Below are 26044 nucleotides of genomic sequence, written 5' to 3'. Positions count from 1 at the left end.
AGAGGTACGTATACGGGGTCTAATTTAGCGTGGAGAAACTTTATCTTGCGGTTGCGCAACCGATTAGACTTGTAACAACGGCCGCCATCTTGTTTACGTTTATCGAACTTACTTACCCATTGTATGTTACAGGGTACGTGTTTATAGGTTTTTAAACACGTTGTACGATATGGTCGTTGACTCGAAAAGAAAGAGATTTTATTTTATTTTTTTTTTTTGGGCTTTCTCTTTTTTTAACGCTGCTCCATGATGAAACTGTTTTGTTTATGACGAAAAACAAATCCTCTGGAAATTTATTGAGATCGATCGGATAAGATTTAGAGGCCCCAATTTCAAATTTTCGTTTTTACATTGAAGTAATACTGGAAAAAAAAAATATACTTGCCTTAACCGTCGCTTTCATTTTTGAAACGCTTGAATACAATACGATTATTTTTGACCATTCAATTTCTTTATTCATTTATTTTTTTTCTATTTTGAATTTTCAAGTCAGAATAATTCTGAAAATATGCAAAACCGAATGAAATATCTGGAGAGCTTTTTTTATACTGAATATTGTTGCCTAAAAAAACGATCTCTGGCTATTTTTTATTTTCGTGTATGTATATTGATATTATTGATACGCGAATTCGAGACTGCAGTGAATTGAGGAATGTATTTTTTTTTTTTTTTAATTGTTATTGCAATACGAAAACGAAAACTCGAAAGCAGGACCTCTACTGCTGAAATTTTCAGGGGAATTGTTTTTCAACATAAACAATAGTTTTATAAGAGAGTAGTATTGAAGAAATAACAAAAAAAACAATTTTCTTTGTTGAACCAGCCTATTGTACAACCTATTGTGGTATATTTCGAAAATTTACTCGACAATCTGGCACAAATAAAATCCCACAGGAGTTCACATTACAACGAATAATATTTATTAATAAATAACTTGCTTTTAAATTTCTTCACGTTACACCTCTCATTGAGAACTCACTTCGGTCATAGAAGGTTGGTTATTTCGAGAGGAGCGTCGTATACACATATGTGTTTCTAACTTGTTCATCGGACCTTAGCCTAACTATTTTTCATTCAGGATACCACCACGGATTTAAACTACAGGTTACACACGTACCGGTTTTTCTCACCTTTGTTGTAATACCAGCTGTCGCCACATTTATTGCGTGAAGTTTAATAAGTCATGATCACAAACGATACGGAAGTGATTTCATCCGTACAAAGACTAATTTTCAAACAATGAAGTGTACCTTGGTGAAAATGATTCTACGACTTTCTACGAATTTTCAGAGAAATTGAAACATTCCGTATAATTTTGCACAAAAAACTATTTTCACACAAAACTGTAGATATACATTGTTTCTCATAAAAAAAATTGTGGATTGTCGTGAAAATTTGTATTGTTTCATTAAAAAATCTACAAAAGAACTACAATTTTGAAAGAAAATTCACAATTCTTCATTAAAAACTGCATATATACAATTTTGTACAAAATAATTCGATATGTTCCGATTTCTATAAAAATTCGTAGCAGTAGAAGCTCTAATCAGAGTACCGAGTATTGAAAGCTTTCTAGATAAAAAAAAACTTGCTCAGCATCGGATTTTGGTAGTGAAACGAGCAATTCAAGGGATCGAAAGTTGAATTCGTTATGAATACAGAATTGTACAAGGGTGGGCCACAAATGGTGCACCTAACCTAACCTAACCTAACATAACCTAACAATGGTTGTCGGCATCCTTTTTTTTCAACCTTATGACCTTTTGCTTTCCGGAATATCTCACCGCTAATTTATTTAATAAGTGTAAATCATCTATATAATATACATTGTTCACCGATTGAAGCAGCCGTCAATGGTCTTCGATGATCTAATCCGAAGAACCGTCTCTCTCCTTTTTCAACCTTACGATTCCTGAATAGTGTTTTTATACTCCGATCTTCTTATACAAGTTAAACTTCCCCTTAATTGTTTATAATACATTTGTCAGTTAGAATAAATATTTGGAATGTTACTCTCCAATGTACAATGGATGATAATTCTTAATATTGTAATACCTATTGATTTCATCTTCCAAACTGTTGAATTCTATGTTCTTGGCAGTTGAATAAATAATCGATTCGTTATGAGGAGGGCCCCTAATCGGGTCGAAATGTTAACAAAATTTTACGTAACGCACTTACCGACCGTTCACCAATATTTACCACTTCGTAACCCAACCTAACCTCACCTAACCTAACCTAACCTAGCGTAGGCATCACGCGAATCAAAGGATGGGACTTTTGACGGTGTTTTAACCCTCGATTTCGTTGTTACAGATCGCTGCCAAAGCTCAGCAGCCAGGACGAGGACGGGCCAAACCCCCACACCCAATACACAGGCGTCACACACTTCGAGCCTATACCTCACGATCATGACTTCTGTGAAAGGGTCGTCATCAACGTAAGAAATGTTCATCTAACTTTTTATATATCCGCGATAAAACATGACCGCGTTTCAGTAATTCGACAGAACAGGAGGTATGTATGAGGCTTAATTTCCATGTCAACTCGACCGATGATTTTCTCTCACCATTTTCGGTTCGTTTTAAGAATTTTTCACACGATTCTCCGATTACAAAGAAGTACCTGATCCTAAAGTTATTTTTATACCTTTCTCCTCCAACCGTTAATTTTCTATGATTTAGTCAATTCTGAATAGTTCGACGCAAGAACACAGAATTTTTGGAATTTTTTTTTTTGAGAATTTTCGGAATATTAGTTTTTGGTTTGTTGAATATTTTCAATTTTGAAAGAAAAAGAAAAAAAATCGAAACAACACAAATTGAGAAGACATCCTGTTATGGGATTTTTTGATTTTTATGAAAAAGGCTGATTTTGAGATGGGTTGGAATAATTTGAGAAAATTCTGGAGTACTTTTTCGATACTGGAGAATCGTATTGAAATTCGTGAAGTGAATTAAAAATGATAAGAGGAATAGATCTGTCGAGTTGACATAAAAAACATCATATGTGCACAGTTAAAAACACTGGATTGGTGAAGCAGGTATGAAAACGAAGGTTTCTAAGTACCTGTTGTCGAATTAGCAGACTGGCGTATCATTCAGCATCAAGTTTCATTTTATAACACGACCGAGAAATATGGTTGTAGGCACAAAATAGAAATGAGTGTTTTAGCTGTAACGTGAGAATTTAAGATGTGCTCATTATTTCTGGTTACGATCACTTGAACGATACTTTTGGTAACCATTACGACAATTTGACGTTGAAGGAACGATAAATCGTCGTCAAAACTTTATTCAACTGAAATAATTATGCGAACCAAGCATAAATATTTATTTCTTCTGATAACAAGAAAATTTAGTGTACACTGAGAGAAATTCAGTAAAACAGGCATCGTTGAAAAAACTGTTTGAATATTGTTCGAATTATGAAAAACGAGGTACGCGTAACAATTTTGCGCTATTGTCGATCCTTTTTTGGTTATTGAAACGCAAAATCAGTTTGTTCGGCTTACTCTACTTTTTTTAGTTAAACAAGCCTTTAACGTCAATTTATTCTTGCACAAGCATTAAATTTTCGCAACAGTTGCAAGAAAATCTAGCAACAGTGATCGTAATGAGAAAGAATAGTAACGGATACTAGACTTTCCGGTAACAGCTAGAAAACTAATTTTCATTTTCTACCTACAACTATATTTTTCGATTGTGGTAAAAAATGAAAATAGTTAAGGACCGAGCGGTAAGCGGAACTAATAATTTCTCTCAATGTAGACGACTAAACAGGTATTTGCATCACATTTTCTTGTAATTTCAGGGCGAAAACGAGTCATGCAAAATAAATCAAGTCAAAATTGTTTAAAATTGATCACGGCAAATTTGATTGCCAAAACTTATTTCTACTGAAATTCCAAGGATCGTATGTACAGTTATCAGAAAAACATTTTGAAGAAATAACTCACACGTGAGAACGATTTCTAAAAATTCAGAAACATTCTTGAAAAATAAAGCCAGACGGTATATTTCAGTACACCTGTATAAAAAAATGTGGATAATATATTTCCATGAATTTCTCTGTAAAGTGCGAGTTGCCAATTGTTCATTGAACAGAACACTACATAGTAGTGTGAATGTAATGCGAACAACGTAACGCTAATGAAGTAATAAACAGTGATGGCCAAAGGCAAAGGTCAGGGAAGATTTAATTATAGACACGTAATTTCAAACGTACCTATACAAATGAACCTACGTTCGTCAACCTTGGAATACACGTTTTATTTTGCAACAAAACTTTTCAAAGTCTGCACTGCGATAAATATAGTACTCCCAATGTCATTTCAATCACTACATTCGTTAGATACTCGAAATCCAAACAAGAGTTTATTTTCTTAGTAAAATCAACTTTGAAGAAAGCTCCATGTGACCATGACGCTAAAAATGGTTCAAGACTTTTCTTTCGAAATTCTGTGTGATGATTCTTGACACGTGTTCAAAAGCGAATGAAAGAAAGCGTTACCATTTTTTAATACGACTAACTTTGCTACCCGTTTAACAAAATGCGTTTTCACACGCATCGAGAATAGAACTTCATTTTACGGTTCGCGAAATGACCGCGGGAAAAACTTAAGCCTCAAGAATCAAGAATTTGAAATATCAAAGTGAATTTCACTCTTACTTGAACGATCAGTCCTAGTGAAAGGATTTGTTATATCAACGGCACCCAAACCAACCCAACGTAAGCGAATTTTACTCTTACTCGAACGATCAATCCTGGTAAAAGGATTTGTTATATTAACGTTACGGATTTAGTCTGAGAAAATAATTAGCCCGAAGCATTTCTCGGCGAATTTAAATAAATGATGTTTCACTTGGCGTCGTGAATTGTGTCGAATGTTATCGATCGATACATTTTATCGGCACATGTTTGGTTATGTAATTTACATTGAAAACAAATAAATAAAAAAGAAATAAAATAAGTATCGTTTCGAGAATTCCGCATGACTGCAGATCGCTCGATCGATATCGATCGACATCGGATATCGCGGATAGTCGTGAATCCGTGCATACAGAGACGTTAAAAATTATAAGTGCGTGTAGAATCGGTCAGGCGAAAATTTACGATATTTTCATACTGATCCGCATAGCTGCCGCATTTGAGATCGTCCGGTTGATTGTCGGGAATGTGTTTATTTTTATCGTCTTATGGGTTCTCCGTTAGAGTAAGATTAACCCAAGACAGTAGTGACCTAGAGCCGAAAGTTGGCTAGAGTCCAAGTTCACCTTGGTATCGGGAACCATGTATATAAGCACCGAGATTGCCATGTGCCAGGGAATTATTAGTCTTCTGAGGTTGACACGACTGCATTGCGTCGATTAAAACGATCCCAAAGCTTCTGCCGCAATTCGTTTTATTTCCGTAGCGGTAAACCATTTAAATCACAATACGTACGATGCTTTTTTATACGGGATAATTACTCAAGTTATACTTTGTTTTGTTGTTGTTTTTTTTTTTTAAAAGATTGATATTCTTAGTCGAGGGTCAAGTATTATTAACCGGTAGCAATAAATTCCTGGAACGATTATACATTTACAACATACTTCAAAAGGCGTGGAGACGAACTAACGTTATTTTTGCAACAAGAATTCAACGGTGATAAAATTGGTTGAAAAATTTACAAACGAGAATTAGAGAAGAGTAGCAATTCGGCGTTACGATAAAGTCCTTGGTTCTAGTACCAGTTAACATTCCAATAGACTTTTTCAGGTCATAACGTCAGTCATTCGATAAGTATTCGCTATGAATAAAGATACAGTGAAAATATATGAGTTGCATGTATCATCAGAATGTTACCCAATGAATAATGCTGCTTTAGTCATTGGAAATCTTTTTGGAACAATGCCATTACTAATCCATTGAGCTGCTTTCGGGTAGTTGGTGAGGTACCATCTGCCACTGTCGCTCCTCTATCCGCTTTACGATGTTAGCTCATATTTGAACACGTGTAGCAGTAGCCAAATGACACTTTATCACCTTTCAAATCTTCTCTCTCCGCACTCTTCGCCGTGCAAACGATCGACGTTAAACGTTATTATAGTAACCAGTTATATTAGCAGTTTGGCTGACTAGAAAATTTATCTGAAAGTCCGCATTTGTTCATTTCTGCACGTGAATGATAGTAAATTGATAGAAAAATTTAACTGAACTTAATGTCCAAGCAGGTTCACTTTTTATTTGTGTTATGTACACTGAGAAAAATTTCATTTCTTATAGTAACTAGACAAATTCAGCAAAACAGGTATCGTTAAAAAAAACTGTTCGAATATTGTTGGATTTACGAAAAACGAGGTACGCGAAACCATTTTGCGCTGTTGTCGAGCCTTTTTTGGTAATTGCAACGCAAAATCATTTTCTTCGGTTTACTCTACTTTTTTGGTCAAATAAGGCCTTAACGTCAATTTATTCTTGCACAAGCATTGAATTTTTGCAACAGTTGCAAGAAAATCTAGTAACAGTGATCGTAATGAGAAAGAATAGTAACGGATGCTAGACTTTCCGGTAACAGCTAGAAAACTAATTTTCATTTTCTACCTAGAACAACATTTTTCGATTGTGGTAAAAAATGAAAATAGTTAAGGACCGAGCGGTAACCGGAACTAAAAATTTCTTTCAGTGTACCTGTAACATCTTTGTTAGTAAATATGACTCTAATTATTGTAATTTTAACATTTAAATTGTCATATCAAAATTTAATTTGTACTTTGTACTTATTTTTCACTTAGTAACACATAAAAAAATGGTAAAATCAACTTAACAACTTTGGTGAACCTGCTCCTTGTTTAGTTCAAAAGATTTCAAGAAAACGATGATCAATCCTATCATCATGTTCGCCGGTTATTCGATAATCGTTGAATTTTTCCTTTACACAAAAGTATCGAAAATTGTATTTTTAGAACGTACGGTAACTACTGAGCTTTCAGGACTGTTGTTTACTCTCGGAATAACATAGAAGCATCGAAGGTTTACAAACTGATCGATACATCAATTTGTAACTTCCATTGGGTTTTTAATACGAGTATATTATATGATATACATATATATATATATATATATGTATATATATATATGGTTTTAAGTACTATTGATCGATTGGCAGGAAGCTTTTTGGGTGTGGCTTCAAGATTAAACATCCCACTGAGTTAAAATCTTACATTCGATCTGGGTTATTCAGTTCGCACGATCGTGACAAAGAATCGTGTTCGGATTAGCTTGGATATCATGCGAGGGAGGAGGAAAGAATAATAGATAAAAAAAAGCAAAAAAAGTACGCCTGAACGCCTGATTAGGTACCTGTAAGGATTTTAGTTTCTTGTACAATCTAAGCAATAAAATAAGAAAATGACATAAACACGTAAAATCAGACAACAAGAGAAATTGAGTCTTTTGTATAATTTTTGGAACTTCGATTTTTTTCTTTCATTTCTCCACTCTTACTCAAATTCGTTATTCTATGATTACAGTATTAAAGGGACACTATTCGTCGCTGGTCTAACAAACTTATCCTGATGGTTTAAAAAAAAAACAAAAACACATAATAAATAACAAATAACACACAGATGTATAGATAAAAAGATGAAACGATGAGTGAGGAGAAAATTGTCCGTGAAATAAAATTGAGACGAGAGAGGTTTTTTAGTCGTACGTATATATATGTACAGAAGACGGTGACGTTAAAAATGAGTAAAATAAGATTTTGAGTGAAGTCTTTGTATTCTCGGTCCTATATTTGGTTAAAATTTCTACCTGGCCAGGATTTACGCTTCAACTCATTATCGTCACACGTCTTATATTATCGAGCTACGTAGATCGACTAACTCTTTCGACCCAAACTCGTCTATCTCTCTCTCTCCCTCTCTCTCTGCCTCTCTGTCTCTTCTCCTAATTCCACTAAGAATCGTCACATATCTGTAACGAAAACGTAACCGTGATTGAAACTCGTGTAGTGAAATGTGTAAATCCATGATGTGACGATCGCGTCTTCTGAATGTAACGTCTTACTCTTACTCTTAATCCTGGATACAGGTGAGCGGGTTACGGTTTGAGACACAGCTTCGCACGCTAAACCAGTTTCCGGACACACTGCTTGGCGATCCAGCGCGGCGGATAAGGTACTTCGATCCTCTGCGAAATGAATACTTCTTCGACCGCAATCGACCTTCTTTCGATGCGATCCTCTACTACTACCAGAGCGGCGGTCGTCTTCGACGCCCGGTCAACGTGCCCCTCGATGTCTTCTCCGAAGAAATCAAATTCTACGAACTGGGGGAGATGGCCACTAACAAGTTCAGGTACGAGGGATCATCGATTTCATTTTAAAACAACGCGAGTTTAATCACGCCAGGGAACGATACGGTGCTTACAACAATGCGACCGTCGCTACATTTGATGGTATCGGAGTATAATGCAAGGGCAAAAGGTCTAACGTTTTTTGAGTTTGATTGGCATTAGTGTCAAGATCGTAATTCGCGGGAGAAATTGACGCTGGAATGATCCGGAGGGCTTTTATTACTTGTGAAATTAATGAGACACTGTCTCTGAACTAGCTTACAACTTCAGTACGATGCCATTTTAATGGAAAAGAATTTCGTGTTACAATTGTTGTGAAATATAATTTTCCGGCTACTCGATAGTCGGCTCTCAAAGTGAGGGGGTAGTCAGTTATTGATATCGCAAAACACTTTAGAAGGCAGTCACTTTAAAATCGGTTGAACTTAGTTGAAATCACTCGAAATCATGTATAATTGCTTGAAATCGCTTGAAATCATTGAAATCGCTTGTTACCCGATCTATAAGTAAATACCCCCTTGTTTCAAAGTACAAAAAGTAAGCCATGCCTACTTTTCCGCACCGTCACCTTCTGCAGTATAATGTAAACATAACGTGTGACAATTGAAATCCTGCAACTGGGAATAGATAATTGGCTGTTCGTATTCAAGTTTTCAAAATGAATCACATCACGTTTTAACAGCCATGCAAAGTGGATGAAAAAAATTAACGATCAATGATCATACGATGATTGGGGGTAATTATGATACCTGCACTGGTTTACTGCAACTATGACAATTCGTTCATCGAATCCTGGTATTATTCTCGGTTTGCCTTAAGTCTGCTTTTCCCTTGATCATGCTCCGGATAACGAATCTAGAAATTGTCTTCACCGTTATATATTAATTTATGCATTGGCGAGCCAGAGATTGATTTTTACGAAAGGAAAATGTTACACTGATTCTTGCTTTATTGAAAAACGTTTTCAACCACATTCGATTGGTAACATCTGCTTGGTTAGATATCGTTTAGTATTTAGATGTTCGAGAATTCTTACCAAGCACAAGTTCAATTGTTGACTTGTACGAAGTTCCTGTAATAGATTATAAATTTTTGCAACCCGTTGAACCATTTCCCAGTGAATCGAGCAACCACTTATTCACCAACATCCATAATTTTTTACGTTAGCACAAAGGTAAACGTAACTAACAAGGAAGGTATCTCAGGTCGATCTTTTCGATTTCATTTCTTTTGTAATATGTTATAGTAGACTAAAAACTAAGCGATACATTTTTTGTTCATTTGCCATTAAAAACCTTGAGAGGGTGAAACCACCCTCCAAAGTACGGCATGTCATGAGGTGATTTGGCAGTTTATTTTTTTCCAATTGAGAAAAATTACATTTTTCATTTCTCGTCTCAAGAAAACTTTTCCAGTTGGATTGGTTAAAAAATATTACATTCTTCCGGGTGAAACTGCCAAATCGCCCTTTGACATGCCAAATTTTGGAGGGTGGTTTCACCCCCTCAAAGTGTTTAATGGCAGCTGAAAAAAATACGTGTCGCTTAGTTCTCAGTCTACTATAACATATTACAAAAAAAGTGAAATCGGAGATATCGACCTGGGGTACCTTCCTTGTGAGATAATAATAAGGCTATCGCATAGTCGCGTATTTAATGTTGGGGCTAATTCCTACATCAGTGCATACTGAGAAGGTCCTTTCCTCGAATCTGACGGTCGCAGTGCGATTTCCCTGAAAAATGTACCATCCTTATAAGTTTTCGAGGAAAATACCTTGTTGTTGAACGTGTTTTGTGATGATTGACAGGGAGGACGAGGGTTTCATTAAAGAGGAGGAGAAGCCACTACCGTCGCACGAGCTACAGAGGAAGGTGTGGCTGCTATTCGAGTATCCGGAGAGCTCGCAGGCGGCGCGAGTCGTTGCCATCATATCCGTGTTCGTAATCCTTCTGTCCATCGTGATCTTCTGCCTTGAGACCCTCCCCGAGTTTAAGCACTACAAAGTGTTTAACACGACGGCGAATGTCACAAAGATCGAAGAGGACGAAGTGCCGGACATCACGGACCCGTTCTTCCTAATAGAGACTATTTGTATCGTCTGGTTCACGTTTGAGTTATCAGTACGCTTCCTCGCCTGCCCAAACAAGTTAAACTTCTTCCGTGACGTAATGAACATCATCGATATCATCGCCATCATTCCATATTTCATTACACTGGCTACGGTGGTGGCCGAGGAGGAGGACACGCTCAACCTGCCAAAGGCTCCGGTCAGCCCGCAGGACAAGAGTACCAACCAGGCGATGTCCCTAGCGATTTTAAGGGTCATACGGCTGGTCAGGGTGTTCCGAATATTCAAACTCTCCAGGCACAGTAAAGGGCTACAAATTCTAGGTCGCACTCTTAAGGCCTCGATGCGTGAGCTTGGCCTGCTCATCTTTTTCCTGTTCATTGGTGAGTTTCTCCATTACGGATAATTATTATATCATATTATAAAAGTAATCGAACCATCGGCACTGGCTGATACATTTTTTTAGGCTCCAATAACACTTGTTCACGTTTATATCGCGTGGAGAAAAGTTACTTACGTTTCAAGCTGGACAATGCATTAGTCTGTACGATTGATCCCTGCTAATTACTTCGAAGTCATGATGTGCATTGATATTTGAGGATATCGAAAAGTTTAGCAAAAATCAATTTACGTTCAGTATGTTGTTTCAATCTGCGACGGACGTAAGAACCTTTGCATTCATTTTATGGAATCTTCGTTTCACTAGAAAGAAGTGTTGGCACGAATATACCTTTAATCATTAGGCACACCCTTTTAATTACCGAAAGTATTCTATCGGAACTGCAGTACCTACAGTATCAATAGACAATAGAAGAGCTTTTCTATGATTATATTTAGATTTTGTGAATTGATATAGAATCTTTGAACTGTATTATTAGAAAAGGTAGTGATTATTGAATCAGGTAAGTTCCATTCGTTTTCCTTAACCGAATTCATTCATTCTTTATATTATATAAACAACCCAGCGTATTGATATTAAAGCTTATTACTTCTCAAACGGTATAATACCTGTTCAACCGATGTCCGGAAACACGAATTAAATCATCGATGTTGTTACGAATAAACGCAAATCAACTGATTGTTATAGTAGCTCCAGGAAAGCAGCGAATGCTGTTGCCGCGATTGATCGATATTTTTCAAATTTGACATGACGTAATCTTTTATTTTCTTTCTTTCAATGTCTAGCCGGTAATTTGGCGAGATCAAGTACATGAAGTAAAAATTTCAAATTTTGGACTTGCGATGCTGGAAATTTTTTTTATCCAAACATATGGAAACAAAAATGTCACCTACTTTAGTACCATGAATATTAATACTCTGTTGGCACCCAATCGTAAAACTAACGCTTCGGAAAGTTCACTGGAGAATTACCGGTGCAAACTTGAACATTTACGAGGCACTTAGGCTGCACCCGTAAGCCTGTCTGTCCGGCAGTACGAGTAGGCTTCAAACGATGTTGCGAATTAGTGAAAGAAACCATCTCTCAAGTAATATAGGTTAGGATTTGGTGATCGCCATGAGGTTGGAAAACAGTAAAAATTACCTATGCCTGGATTTTAACGTGAAATCTACGACAGAAAAAAAAATCGGATAATCGAGCCCTCGGGATTATTCAATATTTCGTCATGTAGTAAAGTACTACTCGATAATCTACTGTTTTTTATTTTTGGTTTTTTTTTACGCTGCACACATCCTGTGTATGTCAATGGTCTCACACCGTGGTCTCTAGAGACCCCACAGCAAAAATCAGTGCGTAGAAACAGAGATATCGATTCAAGTAACTTGAATTGAAACAATTTTTCGATACTTTTTCACCCTTTGCGGCACAGTGTCTCATATGTGAGACACCTTTTTTGAATTGGTTGATCAAGATTTATATTCAGTTTTTGAGATAACGCTGTCATGTTTTTTTTTCTTTTGCGTGATTGAAATTCTAATATGTCAATGTTGATGTTTTAAGGGAGAGATTATGATGATTTCGCGAATATAGTGAGCGCTGTGAATAAACAAATTGTTGAAATTGCCTGTCTTTACAGAACAAATGTAATTTTTGGGGTTACTGGAAACAAATCTGACGTCAAAATTTCAGAATTCAAAATAGTGGAACCGATATGGCGGACTGAAAATGTAAAAATTCATCTGATTCGTTTGAAATTTGTTGCTCGGGGGTTTTTGGGATCGCTGAAAGCAAATCCGAAACCATAATTGTGAAATTCTAAATGGCGGATCCAGTATGGCGGATTGAAAATATAAAAATTTATCCTGTTCGCTCATATTGAATCCGTGATTTTGAATATTACAAATTTCATAGATCTGACCTCATTTTTGAAATCGGTGACCTCGAAAACCCTTACGTACCCACTTCAAGCAATTTGATCGAAACAAAAAAATGTCTGCTTCAAAGGGTTAAAAATTATATTTCGCTGCAAATTAGTTATCTTTAGCAAATTGAAATTTGTAATATGAAAAAATACTTTGCAAAACAACAAAATAACGGAAAATGCATCATTCTACTAAAAAAATCACAACATACTGAGTTCGAAATATATTTAGCTGAAAATTGACTGACTAACTTTCAAGACACAGATGTTAAAGAGTAAAAAATATCCAAATACTGCCCGATGAAAAAAAGGTGATCTATTTGAGCTAGTGTATTTGAATTTTTGGAAAACGATGAATTAAAGTTTCTTACGATATTTTATTATTTACATTGGATCAAATCAGATCAGATTTCGAATATTTTTTCACATGAAACTTGCGGTGAAGATGTCGTGTGGTCATTTTGACCCCGGCATGCAGGTCAAGGGTTAATACTCGTAAAATGACTGACGTTAAATAAATCATGATATGATTCGGAGTTCATGTTTCTAGTTCGGCAGGTTATAAGCAAAAGTGCCATCCGCTATCACCTTTTCCGGTGATTGTTTCCAGTATTGATTGTAGTGATTTTCCAGGGGCCAGTGAAGGATGGCCGCGTGTTACGACTGCGGAATCAACGAGGTAACTTGATGTTATTATACTGTATGTATTTTGATCCCGTTGAAAAGTATCCGTTTTTAGTTGTGTAAACAGTTTTTGTTTCCATCGGTATAAACGAGGAAAAAAAAAAAAATTTAAACAAGTTACCGTGATTTACGATAAATGATTTCAACTTTTTGCGTTCGTTGCCTGGTGCTGATAGACTTTTCAAGGTAAAGTCGAGTAACAATTTAAGCATTAAAAGTAGAATTTTTCTTAACGTTGAAAGAGGTATGAAAGATATACGTAATTTCGGTAGAACGTTGCAGAAACTTTTTGGATCTCTTTAGTTTATGTAAATTATGAAATTCTACTCGATATCTACATTATACGCAGAGTTTTTAATGGAAAATGACGGGTTTCTGTACGCGACGCTTGGAAGTTAAAAAAAAAAAAAAAAATTCTCTCGCAAAATAATATCCGAAAAACGTTAATTTTTTACAATCTTCGAAAACACGTTCGAATAGGGAAAGAATTTTTTTTCACCCGATTAACTTATCAATGGATTCGTTTGAAAGGGGTCGAAATATGTAAAAATTAATACAAAGTTTCTTCGCTGCTTCGCAGTCGACGTGTCCATTTCTTTATGGCTTCCGGACTACAACTGCTGTATATTTTACGCATTAACGATAATTGCCGAGCAAGCATTATACTAATAAAACGATTTTTATGTAAGATGATTCGACATATTCCCGCCAATCGATTGATACCTTTACATACGTTGTTACTTGCAAAATAGACAGGAATATGATGCATTCACCGATATTTGTATTTCGGTTTACTTTCTCTTATTATTTTTTAAATTAACATTATACCCGTAAATCCATAATAATTACAAATTAATTTAACAATACATTGCTGTGAATGACATGCGTGTCAACTTGATAATTAGAATTACTGTCCTGTTGCAGATAAAAGATATTTAATCCAAAGTGACGATGAAAAATAATCGCATTTTGTACGTAACGTTTATCTTAATATTCATGGGAAAACATAAACATAGTGAAAATGGATTGCGTTCGTATTCTGAGTAGTGAATAACAATATTAGCCTACCACGAATTACAGTAGTGCAGATAGTGAACGAAACGGAAAGTGACAGAGGAAAAGTTTATAAAACAGGCGATAAAACATACGAAATACAAGATGAATAATTTGCTTCTTATTTGATGTAGGGTTATAAAATATCATTTTACCGTAATAAGGAATTTCAGCTCTTTTCATCACGACGATGACAAAGTACTAAAAAAATTCCGTTCATTTGGTCAAATCATAAGAGAGTAGTTCTTAAATTTTATGACTCTCAAAGCTCGTCGTGACTCGGCAAAAAGGCTTTCGTTCTTACCGATATAAACTAACAATTAAGTTTAATAACACATGCTGCATTTCAAAGGTAATCCATAACATCGAAACGAGATTTATGCATTTTTCAAATTTTTCATACCAATTTCATAAAACTCATTCGCATTTTTGGTAAATGTGATATTCTAATGAAAAATTATGCATCATTAAACAAGTGGGATTGATGTTTTCGTTTTTTGAAAATCTGCAGACACTGAATCAATATTGCCGCGTACAAAATTCTCAAGGAGCTTGTTATTTTTTTTTCTTTCCGTTTTGACGATGTATTCGGAACTATCGACAGAATCAGGCAATCTTTAACCCCTACTCTGCACACCGTGTTCAAATTCATTCTTTTTCCAAAAATGCAACTTCGCTCACTCAAATAAATACCTTTTTTTCATTGCGTGGTATCTTCATATTTTTTTTTTTTTTCAATATCTGTGTCTCGATAATTATTCGGTCGATTTTCACCAAAAAAATATTCCAAACTCAGTGAGTTATGATTTTTTGATTAGAATGATCAATTTTTCGGTATTTTGTTGTTTTATGAAAGTTTTTTTTTTTTTTCCATTCATTTCATATTCAACATTTCATTTTTCCAAAGATAACTAATTTGCTTTGAATTATAATAGTTAAAGAGTATCCCAAACATTTTTTCGAATTATTTGAATCGATATCTCCGTTTCTTTCCAATGATTTTTCATTTTGGGGTCTTCAGCGAACCCGACGTGAAACCAGTCTTGTACACAAGAGACCGTGTGCAGCGTGAGGGTTGAAGATAACAGACACCGTCATTGCACATGATACGTGCTGACGTGAAATGATTTGAAAAATGGAGTCGTCATTTTTTGGGCAAAAAAAAAAAATAAAAAAAAATACACCTTCTCCCAGACGCGAAGAAGACAGAGAGGTGGAGAGTGTCGATATTATCGCGGTTGAAGAGGTAACGAGAGGTAAAGAAAAGCAAAAAAGAATAAGAAAAGATAAGAAGATGAATGAAATTACGTAGCAGACGAAGGGTGCTAGGCAGGCAGAGTTTGAACGGAAAAAAATGTTGAGTAGATGCGGCAGTAGTAGCAAAGAAAGGGGCCGTGTTTCAGGCGTCATCCTGTTCAGCTCAGCGGTGTACTTCGCGGAGGCTGGCTCGCAGGAGAGTTTCTTCAAATCGATACCGGACGCGTTCTGGTGGGCCGTCGTCACGATGACGACCGTGGGCTACGGGGACATGAGGTACACGCTACGACTTAATCCTTCTGAACGAGTTTTCTCCCTTGTATTGCAGGTGTGGTGCTATTCTCGTCGGCTGTATACTTCGCGGAGGCCGGCTCCGAGAATTCATTCTTCAAGTCCATTCCGGACGCTTTCTGGTGGGCCGTTGTCACGATGACGACCGTGGGCTATGGTGACATGACGTATGATGTACTCATTTTCATTAACATTTTTAGTTATCTGCCACAGTATGCTCCTCTTCAGTTATGTCGTTTGTACGTGGTTTTATACTAAATGGTTGGTTGGTTGGCTGGCTGGTTGGTTGGTTGATAGGTTGGTTGGTTGGCTGGTTGGTTGGTTGGTTGGTTGGTTGGTTGGTTGGTTGGTTGGTTGGCTGATTGGCTGGTTGGTTGATCACCTACTAAGTACTGTACTATACTCAACAATACCTAACAATACAGAATACTATACCATACCTACTACTGCCATTACTACTTGTCATCGAACATAGATCATTTCCACCGTGCATCGATGATTCTCTATCTCTCTCTCTCTCTCTCATCTATATCCATATCTTTGCATCTCTTTGACGAGTACGTGGTTACGCGTACGGTTCTTCTTGTGACATTATCTTCTTCTTCACTTCGACATTCACATTTCACTTGAAATTCAGAAATAATATCCAATCACTTTTTTACGTCTATCGTACACCAACTTTTGATCCGCTTTCTCTCTCTCTCTCTCTCTCTCTCTCTCTCTCTCTCTCTCTCTCTCTCTCTCTCTCTCTCTCTCTCTCTCTCTCTCTCTCTCTCTCTCTCTCTCTCTCTCTCTCTCTCTCTCTCTCTCTCTCTCTCTCTCTTTCTCTCCCTCTCTCTCTCTCTCTCTCTCTCTCTCTCTCTCTCTCTCTCTCTCGCTTTCTTTTTCTCTGCTTTTCAACACATCGAATTATTCACTTATCTATCCTCTGATATGTATAACCCTATTATACGATTGGAATGTTTTGTTTTCATTTCTCACACGAATGCCATTTTACTGTCTTGAATCATAACTGCAGGGTGTTTAACAACAACATATTATGCACACTGATATATTTACCTGGGTATCTAATATGTTTTCTACTTTCTTTCGTTCTTCTGATCATTGGCATTTCTTTTTTCACCTTACCAATTTTTTTACAACTCTTCTGCCAGTTGTGTTCATTCTACGTAGATGTTATATTATTTGACAATCTTTCATTCATTCATTTATTTAATTATACAAGACTCGTGCTACTGTAACTCACGGAAGTCGTTGACATTTTAAAACGGACTTCGCGTGCAACGAATCGGCTCTTTGCAAGTGAAAATTTCTAGAGAAATGTTTTCGACAATCCAAACTGGCGAACATAATTTTTTGTAAAAAATTCTTTGTTCCTCGCGGCGTGCGTTTACTTGCGGTGTTGTTTTTTGTCGGTGGTTGGTTACTTTTTTTTCATTTTTTTTTATCTCACCTTACCCGCATCACAAACGGATATGTCACCTCGTCCAACACGCATGTACGAACATCCGATGGGAGATAATAACTAACAAGAAAAAGAAAGATCCAAGCACCACGAAGATTTAGGTGGATGAACCCAGCGACTGGATCATCTTCGCCACATACGTTTTTTATTATATACACATGATGTTTTTTATTTGTGTCACGATTTGAAACAAATCATGCATTCCCTCACCCCGTTTCGTTGGCGAATTGGGAACAGACAAAATTTCACCGTTTCCCATGTCCGCCAATTTTTCGATAACAGAGGAATAGGTGCATACAGTCGTTCGTTAATTGCAGTTTCACGGGGTGAACATTCGCCCCGTAGCCATTCCTGCTGTGAAACAACACATCAAAACAAATTATTAACCGCATCGAATTTATCGTCAAATTAACGCAACTATCACGAACATGTAGAAGCCTCATGAAACCTAAGAATTCCCGTCACCGTCGAGCGTTTGACGCAACCAATGCAGCTCCTGAAGAGCAGGTCCTCGAATATCTGAAGGTTACACGAATCCATGCATGTACATACTTTGATTCAGAGATCAAGAGTCTTGAGAGAGGCATGCTCTTTGACATCTCATTGTTTCATGTTTCACACGGTATAATCATCCTATTGTCAGAGTGCTTATAAATCGGTCAATTGACGAAGGGATTCCTCGGTCATCCTTGGCCAACACCATCCACATGGGATATTTTCGTATATACCAACATTATATATATTTTATACTAACGTTTGTTTTTCTCGATTTTTGTTTCTCAGTATATACATATATACACTGTGTATGTATATACCGGGACGATATCTTGAAACTTGAAAATCGAGTGCGCATGCGCGAGTTTTGTCGGCTATTCGTGCAGGCTTGCCATCCCGAGTTTCAGTCGTCGGACTGTATCTGCGGACGATGTAGTTGACACAAATTTTCGAGGTTAGAATCTCAAATAATCGAGGTAGCGACTCGGAAAGGTTTGGGAAGCATTTGTTGTAGGGTCGGAAAGTTGATTCTTCAAAGAACGGTCGGAATTTAATGCTTGTGCTCTTTGAAAATTCAAACGTACACATTTTGCGTAAGTTGGCCCGCTTGCATCAAAGACAAGAATATCGCTGCAGGAATATTTCGCCGACCAATGAGATTGAATTATTTGGCGCATGCGCGGTTGATTTTCAAGTTTCAAGAGACTGTCCCGGAATACGTACATTTGTTTTACTTTGTTAATACATTCTGTTTGCTAACTAAACTAAGAACACGTAGACGATTGGATTGGATTTGAAGTTAATACTGATTATCATGATCGTTATTATATTTATCATATTATATACCATAGTTAAACTGCTGCACAATGACTTAGCGTTGCAAATATATTTATATTATACTATTATCAATTTTATATAGATTTAGAGGCTGGTGCACATAACCAATAATTATAATGTAAGGTCTGAGGCAAAGTCGGTAAGTTGATTATAGAGTTTAGTGCTGTCACCACGACACCACACGACTGTTTATCCCCATGTGTTTCACATCCATGATTTTATGCGTCTCATCTCAAAGATCCATAATTTTTACAGCACATAAATACCGGAATCTAGGAACGAGACTGCTTCTAATAGTCGTCCGTTCGTTGGACATTATCATACGAAAATAATTTTGTAATCACTGAGTTTCTTGCTCCCAATAACACTGGTCCTCGGTATAAACTCATCCCTGATGAGTGGTCATGGGACTTGACATACTTTCGGGGTATGAAATCGTTGATGGAAGTTTAGCGGTGGGTAAAAAGACCAGTGTCAATTGCTACAATGTTCGCAGAAGTTGCAGTGTGGCGTCCTGTTCCAAGTTGTTTGACAACGATGAGAAAGAACGTTTTAGATCAAAACTTTGCCTCCAGCCAGACATGAAAATTAAGTAGGTAGTCAGTTTGGTGAGATTTTACGAAAGTATAGAATGTACCGAGCCTATTTAGCCAATTATAAGTTTAGCTTAGTTCTTAGTCTAGTATAGACCTAGAGAGCACTTGAATTAGACAAGCAGCACTAGTTATTCACAGATGAACCTCCTGCAAGTAGAGCCACACTATTCCTCGACACGCCAACACAAAATAGACACCACACCTCGCACAACGTTGAAAACCGATATATTTATTCGTCGACGGAAAGTTGTTACCGTTAATTTGACGTGTTTCAGGCCCGTCGGAGTTTGGGGCAAGATCGTTGGATCGCTCTGCGCGATTGCTGGTGTCCTGACGATCGCTCTACCCGTTCCCGTCATCGTCTCGAATTTCAACTACTTTTATCATCGGGAGACTGACCAGGAGGAAATGCAGTCACAGAACTTTAATCATGTCACCAGTTGCCCGTATCTTCCCGGTACACTGGGTGAGTCGGACTGAATCAATTCACCCCTGCAGCTTTGATCGAAATATTAGTGGTTATCCATTTCGAATGTGTTTCACAAGGCGAGGGGTCGGCAGTTGAGAAAAAAAATTACGCGTTCATCGCGGACTACGAATATGACATAAATCTAAAAAACATTTTTTATTCTCACGAATACATAATATTTCGTGTTTTGAATATTGAAATTTGTTTATGTATGATAACGGAAAAACAATCACACTTAGACCGTTCATGTGCCAGTCATCGAACTTCCCATTCTTACAGTGCAGGTTCCAAGTTCATAGAGAAATAAAAAGAATAATATCGAACTGGAATTTCGAACTACAAATTCAGAACTGTGATTAACGATTTTAAAGCCATCGGATACCATACTACATGAAAATATAACCATTTTTTTTTATTTCGAACCGCTTTAACGGATCTACCATTACGAATTTTGAAAGTCCGTCCTTGGAAAGCTCCACCTACAAATTTCTACCAAAATCAGAATATTCTTGGATTTTTTTTTCACCATATTAAATCGCCTGTTTCTATCTAGCAGTCTGACCATAGATTAGTGATTAGCAATCCAAGAAACATCACGGTATGAATTTTACATTCAAATCCATCCATCCATTCTCGTGATATCGACATTTTTATTTGATTTTTTGGAATTTTGTTATTTAAATAATTGAACCTAAAATCTAATCACTCTTATGTTTCGAAAAGCCGCGTCGATTCAGACAAGAGTCATTGAAATCCGGTTACTATTTCTCGAGATATCGTTGAACAAAAAAATTGATCACATACGTTCCAATGATTGGAGGTGAACTTCAAAACATGGAAATCTAGTAAAAACTCAACTTTTCTTTTTCACGGTGATTACAATATCTTTTTTTTGTCTCTGGAAACAGAAAAACGGGACGTTAATTACATGACTACTGCGATCACGATAAAAACCAATCATATGTAATCATCTGTAATCATCAGTGATTTTGTTTTTGCCATATAACGAACAACGAATAAGACTATCTTACCGGCGCTATTCAAATTTCATATAATCAAGGTCAAAGTTTCAAGAATTTTATGATTATTGTAATCACAATGACTACCAGACGACTGCAAATGATCACATTAATAAAAAATAATTGTTCGATTGCACACGTTTTCACAATTACAACGATTACAAAATGCCTACAATAACGGATGATACAATGATTTTTAACGGCCGACCCCTAGCCCCAAAGTCATGTTGAATATTTTTGTATGCTTTTTTTTTGATTGTTTTGATGCATGGTGATAGATTTTTTCATTAAAAAACAATTGCCAATTTGCGTGAAAAAAAAACATTATATTGTAGAAAAAATGACATCGGTTAATGATTTCAACTAGCACTGGTATGCCTGTAATTCTATGGTTTCTTGAATATTTACTTAACATGTCTCGAGTCTGACCGCTGGAGGGTTGAGTACTAAATCAATCGGTGTGATAAACAAGTCATTTAGCGTCTATTAATTTTTATTGTCGAAATGATTGAATACACGCGGAATTCTGAACGGGTTTAACGTCGATGTGCCTCTGTTAAAAATAGTCGAGCGGAATCGAATCGCGTAGCTGCTTCGTGTCAAAAAATACAGATAGTTTTGTGAATTGACGGATTCATAAACAGGGCGAATAATTTTTTAACCCGTTCGATGATCGCGCCATGTAGGTTCTTGACACGAAAGTCCTTGGAGATATTTTCAAAGCGAATCATTTGTGCTTTACATTTTGCGGAAAGGCTTTGGAAAGAAGAGAGAAAAATCCGTTTGAAAATCTTCAGTGAATCTCTTGTCTGTGCTAATAATAGTAAATACGAAGAAAAAAACATTTTTACCATCGGACAGAAATGAATTTTAGCAAATTCGAACAACGAAGGATACAATATCAAGAATTTGAGATTTTTTTTCTTTATGATCAGTACCCACGATAGAAATGATTGAAATCTAATGTTTTTGATCCAAATCTAATATCTGTGGGCTCATTTTGAAAGAAATTCTTCGTTCAAGAAATTTCACATTCAAGTGTAGTTATAACGTGTGATTTTAATCTTGTTCATCATCATTTCGACGTATCAGAGAAAGAACTTGATATCTCAAAACGCGTTCGAAGAAGATACTATTCCAAATTCAGTTGTAACGACTTGACACTTTCGTGCACACATTTTTCCTTACCTACATTCGATTCATTTAGAATTTTGTACTTATGAACTTTTGGAGTCGCTGATTACGAATCTGAACTAAAAATTATAAAATTCAACATAGCGGATCCAATATGGCGGACGTAAATTCAAAACGTTATTTGATTCGTAGCTTACTCGTACATATCCATTTTCACCCATGCTGGTGATGACTACATGAAAAAAAATTCTTAACGAAGTTCTTGGAGATGTTCGAAATAAGTTGAAAAAAATTGGGAACTGGTATCCAAAATATAAGCGTGTAATAATTTTTCAACACTCTGATTACAGTAGCTTTTATCGAATTGTTGTTATCTTAGGTTGCGGTAATTGAATTTACTCATATTGATGCATAGTAAGGATGTCGTTTCTTTATGATTCACTATTATTAGCACGCATAAGATAACTGAAGATTTTGTAAACGGTTCTTTTATCCTTGGATCGTTATTCCTACGTGTTTGTACGTCGGTTATTTGTGGGAGACATTGCGTCAAGTCTGGGGTTGAATATTGAATGAAACAAGGGTTGAATCGGCACTGGGATTGAGATGTCGAAATAAAAATAAAAAAAAAAAAAAACTGCCGGCCTCGCGAACACATCGTCTCGTGATAAGAATAAAAAGAAAGAAAAACAAGGTGTCAGAAGAAAGTAGAAGACGAAGGTCGAGGGTTGTAAATTAGAGTAAAAGTCCGACATACGTCAGATTAGGTGCAAGGCTGAATGTTCTGCTGTCGGTAATCCCTTTACTTACGAAGCCACAAGATGCTCTTTTCATCCTACTTAAGGCTTTGCCCAGTTTGCGTGAAAGGTATTCACACCCTTTTACCAGCCGATGGATTCAGAGTAACAAGCCAGTGTAACATCTCCATTTAAGGTGATTCTGTCACACGATGTTATTATTGCAGTTGAGAGGCGTTATCGCAATTCTCACATTATTATAACCGCGTTCCTCTTTTCCACGACAGGTCAACACATGAAGAAGAACTCGATGTCGGAGTCATCTTCAGACATAATTGAGCTCGAGGAGGGGATTTTGTTGACCCATCACGAGGTTGCCAGAAGGCCCAACTGCAACTCCCGCCACAACAATAACATTAACCCAGCCTGCGTAAGCATTGAGACTGACGTTTGACTACTAGGTAATTATTATATAAATCGATAATATGATTGACACGCGAAAGTATGACGTATAGACTAGTATCGGGTCCTCTCAGAGAAATACGACCACTCCTGGAAGCCACTCATCTTTCTTTCAACGAAACCATTTCACTATCAGTCTTGCTAGTTGAAAATAACTGAACGATGATACTTTGGAAAGATTTTTTTTCATTCGAACACGAATTCGTCGATCAAAAATCATTCAGGATCTGATCGTTTTAGTTTTTACTTCTTGTATTGCTGTTTAGAAACACGTTCTTTTTATTGCCAGAATTATTCAAGCACTGTAAAAATTCAATTTCGAAGCTTAGTGTCAATTTTCACTGTACGGTTATACTCCCCTGTTTGATACACGCGTCTCTGAAGAATATAGATGAAGTATGTTATCCTCCATACGTGAGCATCGTTTGGGTAAAAGAAGACTTGATCTTTTGGGATATTTTCCACAAAAAGAACTCGTACCTACAACAGAGAAAAAAAAAAAAAAACTTTACGAGCAGTGACATTTTGCAGCTGAATTTATATCGATAGATGTAATATAGGAGAAGAAAAAAAATTGTCGGCCTGATTCCACGAGTGACCAAATTTCCTTGGAACGACCTTATTCCAATGTGATTAATCATCTAAGACACGGATAATGAAACCATGCTGTAATTACTACCGAAGAAACCATTTTTGTAACGATCAAAGATGAATTGACCTTTTAAGAGAAGAATGAAAAGTTCAAGAAACCAGTTCTGTACAATTCCAATTCCTACCAGTTCCAACCCCCGTAAATGTTGTATCGTAATCTCCACGCCATTTGAGCTATGCCACTTTACAAACCGCGTGTTAATCTTAATCGTTACGTCACGTGATGTATGAGTTTTTAATGACTGTATCAAAATTGAAAACAAGTGTGGATAGTATAAAGCCAGGCTAACACCTCCGTGAATCTATTATGTACTCAACTTGTTACATATTGTTGACTGCCGTTGTCACAAAGTCGTGATTAGTAATTTCATCAACTTTTGGAAATGTCTGCCATTTTAATGTTAATTATAATTGATGTACCTAGGATACAAATCCACGTATGTGGAAAGGGACAATTTATCAGTTGATATAATTTTGGATATCCAACTTCTTAACAACGATTATCTATTTTTTCAGGCCTACGTATTTAGCAAAACACTCAACTCTCCTTTTTTGTTCTCCAAAATTGACAATATTAATTTCTCAGAGATTGTAAAAAATTTACTTGATTCAGTAGGTACCTGAGATTGACTAAAATGGTTTCTTCACGAGCATCAGTTTCTGAACGGTTAGTTAGTTAAATAATAGCAGCGAGCATCTGTGATGTGAAAACTTTACTTTCGGTGAACATATCAGAAATGACTATTGTTATCGGTGCATGGAAATTTAACAGATTTTCCAGATCGACCTGAATTTTGACACGTGTTTCTTCTCGGATTCGCATTGAAAAAAATGTCGATTCCATAAATAGGTACTTTTTAATTCCAACACCTAATCAAATAATTGAAATGATAGTTGAAAAAAAAATAAATAAACTTGAAAAATTGTAACCTATCAAATATGAATACCATTGGGAATTGTCTGTAGCTTCAAAAAATTACGAATCATATTTGTGATTTCAGTTGTTACATATTTGATCAGAAAATTAAGAAATGGAAATTTTTGAAACCTGAGATTTTCGTTTCCAAGAGGTGTATAATTACCGTATTGTTTCTGACGTTATGTACAATTATTATCTCTAGTAATTGAAAAATATGATCTAGCGTTTGATAAAAATATTACAGACAACTTGATGATACCGAGTAGACGGCTTAAAAAGCTAGTGACCGAATTTTGGAAATTTATATTCAATTCGATTGGGGTTTGCTTTCTTCGGAAACATGCAGATCGAGCTTTATTTATTTTTATTCTTTTTTTTTCTGTCGTACGAATCAAGTGATAGAGAGGATTTATGGCAACAACAACGTAAGTCATTTTGCTCAGTCACATATTTTTCGGTGCCTAAAGTAACTCAAAAATGGCTAAACCGATTTACTTGCGATTAGAAAACGGTTTGTTATTATATAGAGTAATTATATAGTTTAACATTTTTGCCAAAATTGAACTGTTTTTTTTGTTTTTGTTTAAAAGAAATGATCGTTTGAAGTTGAAATTCGTTTTTATGTCTGGAATTTTTGACTCTACTATTTAATTAATATAAAAAATTACAACGGTTAAGAAAAAAATGGAATTGTGGGTCACAGGATAAATCGTTCAAAAATACTGTGTCCAAATTTGACATAAACTGATTCGAGACCCTTTTGAGACATCGAGGTCACCGAGCGAAATGGTTGACGTTATTGCAAATAAATATGCTTCCTACAAATTGACTTTCATAAAAAGAATATGAAAATGAAGCTCGATCTACACATTTCCGAAAAAAAGAAACCCCAATCGATTTGAATAATTGGTCGTCGAGATATAAATACTCAAATTTCAACCACTCTTAAAACGTTAAACGGTTGCTCCATTCTTTACTGTTCAGAGTGAATTCCTAACGACTACACGGTTTGTCGTCTGCTAAAATCTAACGCGCATGGGCTAGAATCCGAGAACAGCTTTATGCCAGAGTGACCAACTGTCTTTAACTTAAAAAGTTTTCACTAGCGTCAATGGCAGTTGCGCTCAGTTTACATCTGTAAAAATTTTTGAGGTTAGAGACAATTGGCCACCCTGGCAAAGACCCGCACTCGGATTGTAGCGCATGCGCATTGAATTTTAACAGACGACGGTGCATGCAGTCGCAG

At 36.3% G+C, this 26044-nt stretch overlaps 1 protein-coding gene across 12 annotated transcripts in view; it reads left to right on the top strand.

Annotated features, from left to right (window-relative positions):
- Positions 1-26044, top strand: part of LOC124309076 (potassium voltage-gated channel protein Shaker) — a 259541-nt gene that overhangs the window by 230351 nt on the left and 3146 nt on the right. For 7 of the 12 annotated variants that reach the window (XM_046772324.1, XM_046772329.1, XM_046772328.1 and 4 more), the window contains 6 exons: positions 2317-2440; positions 8077-8342; positions 10148-10791; positions 16052-16181; positions 19683-19873; positions 23054-23227. In XM_046772324.1, the coding sequence (XP_046628280.1) occupies positions 2317-2440; positions 8077-8342; positions 10148-10791; positions 16052-16181; positions 19683-19873; positions 23054-23220 (1522 nt within the window). In that variant the 3' untranslated portion in view covers positions 23221-23227. Of the gene's footprint in view, positions 1-2316; positions 2441-8076; positions 8343-10147; positions 10792-15869; positions 16000-16051; positions 16189-19682; positions 19874-23053; positions 23228-26044 lie in introns of those variants that run through there. The other 5 variants (XM_046772327.1, XM_046772326.1, XR_006909166.1 and 2 more) reach the window with 4 other exon arrangements.

Source organism: Neodiprion virginianus, chromosome 7, assembly GCF_021901495.1.
Source record: "Neodiprion virginianus isolate iyNeoVirg1 chromosome 7, iyNeoVirg1.1, whole genome shotgun sequence".
Classification (NCBI taxonomy): domain Eukaryota; kingdom Metazoa; phylum Arthropoda; class Insecta; order Hymenoptera; family Diprionidae; genus Neodiprion; species Neodiprion virginianus.
This window is presented reverse-complemented; position numbering and strand designations above follow the sequence as displayed.